The sequence below is a fragment of the Megachile rotundata genome, chromosome 8 (assembly GCF_050947335.1).
Source record: "Megachile rotundata isolate GNS110a chromosome 8, iyMegRotu1, whole genome shotgun sequence".
Classification (NCBI taxonomy): domain Eukaryota; kingdom Metazoa; phylum Arthropoda; class Insecta; order Hymenoptera; family Megachilidae; genus Megachile; species Megachile rotundata.
Window position 1 is genome coordinate 13,947,361 of NC_134990.1, and position 8,297 is coordinate 13,955,657.

General features: G+C 33.6%; 3 protein-coding genes across 6 annotated transcripts in view; 2 read left to right on the forward strand and 1 right to left on the reverse strand.

Moving 5' to 3' along the window:
- Positions 1-340, reverse strand: part of LOC100881697 (uncharacterized) — a 497,276-nt gene extending 496,936 nt beyond the window's left edge. For 2 of the 4 annotated variants that reach the window (XM_076535024.1, XM_076535026.1), the window contains exon 1: positions 161-340. The gene's annotated coding sequence lies outside the window, so the exon portion shown is untranslated. The remainder of the gene's footprint in view (positions 1-160) is intronic. The other 2 variants (XM_076535021.1, XM_076535020.1) reach the window with 1 other exon arrangement.
- Positions 341-486: 146 nt separating this feature from the next.
- On the forward strand, positions 487-1,573 carry LOC105663086 (dynein light chain Tctex-type 5). Its single transcript, XM_076535036.1, has 2 exons — positions 487-864; positions 1,120-1,573. Exons 1-2 carry the CDS (start codon positions 808-810, stop codon positions 1,564-1,566), a joined length of 504 nt encoding a protein of 167 aa, XP_076391151.1. The 5' UTR covers positions 487-807; the 3' UTR covers positions 1,567-1,573.
- Positions 1,574-3,255: 1,682 nt separating this feature from the next.
- Positions 3,256-7,970, forward strand: LOC100881913 (multiple inositol polyphosphate phosphatase 1). Its single transcript, XM_012289468.2, has 9 exons — positions 3,256-3,328; positions 4,344-4,549; positions 4,805-4,927; positions 4,980-5,167; positions 5,255-5,377; positions 6,569-6,716; positions 7,009-7,219; positions 7,439-7,645; positions 7,807-7,970. Exons 2-9 carry the CDS (start codon positions 4,372-4,374, stop codon positions 7,955-7,957), a joined length of 1,329 nt encoding a protein of 442 aa, XP_012144858.2. The 5' UTR covers positions 3,256-3,328; positions 4,344-4,371; the 3' UTR covers positions 7,958-7,970.
- Positions 7,971-8,297: the final 327 nt, after the last annotated feature.

Below are 8,297 nucleotides of genomic sequence, written 5' to 3' on the forward strand. Positions count from 1 at the left end.
ATTTTTGAAGGCCAAAGTGGAGTCAATTTCAAAAAGGTATTATCATCATAAAAAATAAATTTTTCAAATGGAACATGACTAATTCAATTAAAATCATATAATTTCATGCAATTTTATGTTAAACATTATATAGAATGTATTTTTAATGTAGTAAACGAACCTTTGAAGATCATCATCTTCTCCACAGTTCGAATTTCACCCAATTCAGCAGAAACCTCGGTGAATCCACGTTGATTTATCACTTTTACACTAATTATCACTAATACAATAAAAAAATACTATAACTTTCCAATATTACACACTATTTAACAAATAAATTCCACTCGTAAAGACGGACGCTGCGCCGTTAAAAAACGCGGTTTTCGAAATGCGCATTACCGCGCATGACTTCGAGAATCGGAATTGATTCGATATATGACGTCATATATCGATATCGATTCAAACGTACCGCGCGCTCGGTACGTTCACTGAAACAATTTAAAAAATTCGTTTAAAAAACAGCTTCCTTACTACAAAGTAATTTTATGTTTTTAATAAATTTGTCTTTAAATAATTATCTATATAAAAGTCACAATAAAGTAAACAATGTTGAAATATAATAAAAAGCATTTGTGGTGTACGTATGGTTTCGAAGACGCTTTTATTGATCTTCTCTAAGACTTAATTGATCAATCAAGTTTGTTTGGTGGTATCTAAGTAACTATTCTGAACAGTACCGTAAATATTTGCGAAAGCAAACGCTTTTACGAATTCATTGCTAAATTACTCGCAAAGCTTAACTTTATAAATCTTGTTATTTAGTATATAATGCCTTTCCAAAGCGATTCAGAGAATTGTTTAACGAATCCAGAGCACGAACACGAGGTAACGAAAATTGTAATTAAACATTCGAACATTTAGCACAAGATTTTTGTATACTAATATGATATTTATTTTTACATTTTGCTTATTTAATTTAATCAATTCTGTATTTATCTCCGGTTTGAAAAGATTTCTGGGTAAAATCATCGTAGTTTTATCGTTCTGTAGCAGTTCTTTGAATCACGTTGCGCCATTGCACGATATTTAATCGATAGCACAGATTGATCATAGATACAGCTTACCGTAATACTACTTTAGGTATCGAGATATCAGAACACTTATCGTCTGGAAGCTCATAATCCGTTCAAAGTAGATCCAGTGGATAAGATTGTGCAGATGTTGATGACCACTAAACTCGAAGACGTCTCTTACGACGCCGTTGAATGTCCAAAAGTTTGCGAATCAATAGCCACCGATATTAAAGAGAAGATAAAAAAATTGAACTTCGATAGGTTTCTCTTTCGCAGCATCTCGTTTACGTTTTATTCGCAACTTTTCGACGTTCAAAATTTGTTTCTAGGTACATCTTTTGTTTTTAGGTACAAAATTATAGTTAACGTCGCCATCATAGAGAAAGCGGGTCAAAGCATACGAACATCTATGGGATTTCTATGGGATGCCGAGAAAGATAATTATTCCACATTTACATACGAGGCTCGGACATTTCACGCATACTGTTGTGTACTCGGACTTTATTACGAATAAAACGATATTGAAACGTGTTTTGCAATTTCTCTGATTCCTATCGTTTTGTTATTTTTAATTTAACACATTTATCGAGCAGATTGAAATCGATTCTGGAAACCACAGGTTTTCTGCCGAAAATATACGTCAGCGTCGATAGCTGTTCAAATATGAGTATCAAGAATTTAAAATTTGAAAGATTAGAAATTTGAGTTTGAAAATTTGAAAGATTAGAAATGTGCAAGTTTGAAAATTTTAAAGATTAGAAATGTGCAAGTTTGAAGATATGAAAGTTTAGAAATTTGCAAGTTTGAAAATTTGAAAGAATAGAAATGTGCAAGTTTGAACATTTAAAAGTTCAGAAATTTGCAAGTTTGAAGATATGAAAGTTTAGAAATTTGCAAGTTTGAAAATTTGAAAGAATAGAAATGTGCAAGTTTGAAAATTTTAAAGATTAGAAATTTGCAAGTTTGAAGATATGAAAGTTTAGAAATTTGCAAGTTTGAAAATTTGAAAGATTAAAAATGTGCAAGTTTGAAAATTTTAAAGATTAGAAATTTGCAAGTTTGAAGATATGAAAGTTTAGAAATTTGCAAGTTTGAAAATTTGAAAGAATAGAAATGTGCAAGTTTGAAAATTTTAAAGATTAGAAATTTGCAAATTTGAAGATATGAAAGTTTAGAAATTTGCAAGTTTGAAAATTTGAAAGTTCAGAAATGTGCAAGTTTGAACATTTAAAAGTTCAGAAATTCGCAAGTTTGAACATTTGAAAGTTTAGAAAATCACAAGTTTAAAAATGTGAAAGATTAGAAATTTGCAAGTTTGAAAATTTTTAAGTATAGAAATGTGCAAGTTTGAAAATTTGAAGACGTGGAAATTTGCAAGTTTGAAAATTTGAGGTCGTGGAAATTTGCAAGTTTGAAAATTTGAAGGCGTGGAAATTCGCAAGTCTGAAAATTTGAAGGCGTGGAAATTCGCAAGTCTGAAAATTTGAAGGCGTGGAAATTCGCAAGTCTGAAAATTTGAAGACATGGAAATTTACAAGTTTGAAAATTAGAAGACGTGGAAATTCGCAAGTTTGAAAATTAGAACACGTGAAAATTCGCAAAATTTGAAAATTTGAAGACGTGAAAATTCGCAAGTTTGAAAATTAGAACACGTGAAAATTCGCAAATTTGAAAATTTGAAGACGTGAAAATTACACCAATTTGAGAATCTATTAAAAATAAAGTTCAAATAGAGCAGCACAAAATTATGTGTGTCCAAAAAATATGGTACACAAGGTGAACGTACAACGTCACCGATATTCAATAATTTATCTGCCTTTCCATCGTGTGCTAATATTACATATCTCATTGACGCATATCGATTACTTTTAGCATCACGTTTGAATCCCGTGCTGCTTATCAAAGCACGTATTAACAAGCACCTTCCAAAAATTACTACTCCATATACTTTTTCTTTTCATACATTTACTGTTAATCATTTAATCATCCAAACAGGTTAAACACGAGTATACGTGAAAGTTGACTGAACTTTTAATACAGTTTTTATAATGATTTTACCCCTCCCCCATTTTGTAGAGGATGTTTCGGTTTCCTTACGGCACTTCGTTTTTAGCTACACTTGTATTAAGAATGGAACCCTGAGGCTACTGATATGACGCAGTCTCGTGATTTTGTTCCTATATAAAAGGACAGAACCGGTAGGTTATAACACTTTTTATCTGTCAATCGCAACAGGTGAGCAATCACTTCCTGAGCGTTTGTTGAAACACCTTCATGTAAGTGCTTACTGAGATTGTCTATTTTTATATCTTTTCCTCGGTATTTACGCATTCGTGATTTTATTTTATATGTTGGACACTTTTTTGATTATTCTTTAATCTGTTACGAAATGAAAGTTCATCGTACTTTGGTGATTGACTTAAAATTGAACAAGAAAAAAACGTAATAAAATTACTGTAAGAAATAAGAAATTTAATTTTGTGAATTTAGGTAAACACTTTGGTTTTTGAAACTGATTATTGAAAGTTGTCAAATAAATTTAATTGTCAAATAAAAATTTGTCACAAGCCATTTCATTTTCGAGAAGCTTGAATTCACAAAATGGCAAACTAAAATTACTATAAAAACAAATTAACAAAATAACAAATTTAATGTTGTAAACGTCAACTTTGATTAAAATTGTCAAACAAAAATTTGTCATATTTCTGAAAAGCTTGAATTTTTTATTGATTGAATTCCAAGATACAAAAATAATAATTATTTATTAATTCTCTTAAGATTTGCGTTCTTTCTTTAACACCCTAGTCACCATCACGAGAACACAAATTATCATAACAATTAGTAATCATAATTAATTCAATAGCCTAATTAAATATTACAATCGAAACGAATTATTAGTCAGTACTTATCGTGTGTATTAATATTCATACACTGCACTTCCGTCTAAATCGATCGATAATAGTTGTAACGGTAATTATGTTTATTAATATTTAATATTCACTGCTCACCCAGACGTGCGATCCTTTTATCAAATTTTTATTACGAGTGCATCTAAGAATATTAACATTCAATTTCTAAAAATTTTCAAGTACATTTTTGACTTGGCGCATAATTCGTAGACCTTCGTTTGATGTATTATTCGTGTAAGGTGATTTACGTTTCGAAGAAAAATTTATGTTAACGTTCATTGTGCGATGTAATATAAATGATTAAACGTTCGTATACGTTGAATCAGTTGGTCGACATCCACACAACTATCGTTCTCTTATCTTATTATCGTTTAAATTGCAGCTCCGTAGATGTCAACGTGATTGCAGAAATGGATATAAAAATTTTAACGATATTAATTACCGTGGTCTGTCTGAAGAATCAATTAGTTGCATGCGATGACGAAGCCAATTACTGTTACTCGGATGACGAGCATCCCTATTTACTCTTTGATACAAAAACTGCTTATCACTTCTCACATGGTTTTATCAAGAACACCACTGTACCAAGTAATTATAACTATAATATTTATTTACATTCCTTAAAGTTTCAGTCCTCCGCACTGAACGCGTGTATACCCGCGGCGCTAATCGGCCATAACTTCAAAAGGGCTTTATTTCACTTTCAAATTTTTAAGATGTTACACTAACATTTTATAGAAAAAAAAATTTGATAATTTTTCAAGATTCTAAAGGTATCGCCCCCCTTAAAGGAATAAACTTATTCCTTAAATTAATTCCACAATTTTAATTCCACCGATTTAGATTGCACACCGAAGCAAATATGGCTGCTGATCAGACACGGAACTCGCAACCCAAGTGGTGAAGAGATAAAAAGCATGAAGCGCAATTTACCAAGGCTGCAGGACAGCATCCTCGAAAACGAAAGTGAGTGTTCCTGCAACGCCGCCATTTTGTTTCTAAACGTCTCTCATTTTAGGTGATCTATGCGCGAAAGATTTGGAGAACCTAAGAGCATGGACGTACGATAAAACCTTGAAGCACCGAAAGAAATATCTGACGGAGCAAGGCGAAGAAGATTTAAGATCCCTCGCCGCGAGATTCAAGAATTACTTTCCACAACTGTTGCATCTCGATTCGGCTGATGCTTTAGCGAACAAGTATAAAGTACGTTCTCGAGATACTACAGCGGGCAAGTGTTTAAATTGCCACTTAACGTTCGTTACGTCTGATTTGCTTTCCATTTTTACATAGTTCAGATCAACGGACACTCAGCGGACTGTACTGAGCATGGAGAGATTCATCGAAGGTCTGTTTGGCAATGTTACCTTGAACAGCACGGAAGTGGTGCCCACTTCGGAGGACAAGCTACTGAAGGTTTAGAACAATTCTTAATTGTATAGAAATCGATAGATTATTTAATCTTTGTTTTGTACGCGTGACGTCACGGTGACAAATTTACCTTGAAGTTTTAATGCGATTTTGAGGTTTAAGGCTAGGTGCTATTAGGCTTAAGTGCTATTAGGAGTTTCGTAGTCAAGGATTTCTGAGTGCAGCATTGACGTATTTGAATTCTTTTTGTTTGGTTGGGTGTTTTAGGTTTGATTAGTTTTGGTTGACGCACTGAGTGATGTACCGATTGATGCATTGACTGGTGCACTAATTGACGCATCGATTGATGCACTGGCTGATGCACCGAGTGACGCACCGATTGATGCATTGACCGATGCACCAATTGACGCACCGATTGATGCACTAATTAATGCACCAATTAACTCACCCATTAATGCATCAGTTGACGCACCGATTGATGCATTGACTGATGCAGCAATTGACACACCGACTGATGCACCAGTTGACACACCGATTGATGCATTGACTGACGCACTAATTGACGCACCAATTGATGCATTGACCGATGCACCAATTGACGCACCGATTGATGCACCAATTAATGCACCAATTGACTCACCCATTGATGCACCAGTTGACGTACCGACTGATGCACCAGTTGACGCACCGATTGATGCATTGACTGACGCACTAATTGAGGCACCAAGTGACGCATCGATTGATGCATTGTCTGATGCAGCAATTGACGCACCGATTGATGCATTGACCGATGCACCAATTGACGCACCGACTGATGCACCAATTAATGCACCAATTGACTCACCCATTGATGCACCAGTTGACGCACCGACTGACGCACCAGTTGACGCACTCATTGACGCACCGATTAAAGCACCGATTGATGCATTAATTGATGCACCAATCGACGCATCGATTGACGCACCGACTGATGCACCAATTGACACACCAGTTGACGCATTAATTGACGCACCGACTGACGCACCACTCAAATAAATCATAAGACAAACGATAACTAAATAAAAGCCTCATAAAAGTACAAATTATCATAAAACTATCCCCCGATTCTTATGAAGCTACACATAAAAAAAATAAAGGAAACTTTTTTATCGATCGAAACTATAAGGGTTGAAACCACCCTTCGAAGTGCCTCGAAAAAATGTCAATACATTGCATGAATGTTTCATCCATTTTCAGGCGTACAAAACGTGTAAAGCTTGGAAAAATGAAACGAAGAATTCTGCAAGCAACGCCGAAATGGAGGCATTTGAGAACAGCCAGAGATACGATAAACTTATCAATGATATTAGTAAACGATTGGGATTTCAACATAATCTGACTCTAGGTAGGAAACGCTATTTAATTACAGGTATAGGCAGGTTTATTATATTTGTTTGACTTGGTGAATTTATTTAACTGCAGTTGATTTATTGAATTTGTTCAATTATGATTTATTGAACTTATTTAATTCTGCTTAATTTACTGAATTAACTATTAAATTTAATCTAGATTTTATTTAATCAGCTACTAAATCAACTATTTAAGTACACTTCATTTATTAAACTTGAGTTAATTATGCTCAATGCAGTCAACTTATTTAATTATACTTTATATGAACGATAATTTTTATTGTTTAGACGAAGTCATGGACATGTACACTGCATGCGTCTTTGAGAAAGCATGGCACGTGGACAAAGTGTCTCCTTGGTGTGCCGTTTTCACAGAAGAAGAATTAAAAGTGATCGAGTATAAAAGTGATTTGTATTACTATTACCATACTGGCTATGGACAAAAAATGAGTAGTAGAATTGGATGTCCACCATTGCAAGACATGTTCAATCGCTTCTCGTGAGTATTTTCAAAGTTAACTCTCTTGTCATCATTTCTATCACAATATTAAATTTAATAATAGTAAAATAATTAGTAAAGTAACTAGTAAAATAACAAGTAAAATAGCAATACATTTATTATGTATATATTTATTTCTCTATCGTTTATCGTATCAAAAAATAGTTGAAACTATACAGGAATCAATATGGCAATACTATCGATTAACAAATATTTCAGGAAACTGGAGAACGGGGAATCGGACGAGCCGCAGGGTGTTTTCTACTTCAGCCACAGTTCGTCGGTGCAGTTGCTTTTGACGGCCATGAAAATTGCCGAAGATTCGATACCATTGAAAGCTTCGAATTACGAAACCATGGAAAACAGAAAGTGGAGCACATCTCGTTTGGTACCTTTTGCAGCGAACCTCGCAGCTGTTTTTTACAAGTACGTTAACAATTATTTTCTATTCGAATCTCTAAATTCTCTCTAAAAGGTATAACTTTATCTACTTCTTCAAGCTACTACTCCTTCAGTAAATTGTTCAAATGATTTATAATAATAATTAATTAATAATTTAATGATAATAATTAATTTCAAAATTACAGATGCGATTCCTCGAACAAAGTGAGACTGTATTTGAACGAAGTACCTGTGGATTACGAAGGCTGTGAGAAAGGTGTTTGCGAATGGGATTATCTGAAGGAGAAATTAGGGCCGAACGCCTTTAACTGCAACATAGATTTCTGCAATAAATGATCTTAAATATGAATTTCTATTTTGAAATTTGCTAGGTACCAAGTTTGTACGTTTTTAAGTTTTTAAGGTTATCGTTCTTAAATCCTTAAATTTTCAAATTCTAAAGTTACCAAGTTAAGAAATCCATTAGACTTTAAGCTTCCAATGTTTCAAATCTTTAATTTCCACATATGCACATTTCCATATCCCCATATTCACATAAGTCTACATCCACACGTCCATAAATCACTAATAATAACTTCTACAAATTTTCAAATCTATAAGTTCCTCAAATTCCTTCTCTTTCTTAAATTTCCTAAATCTTTCAAATCTCAAAATCTCCACATTCACATATCCTCAC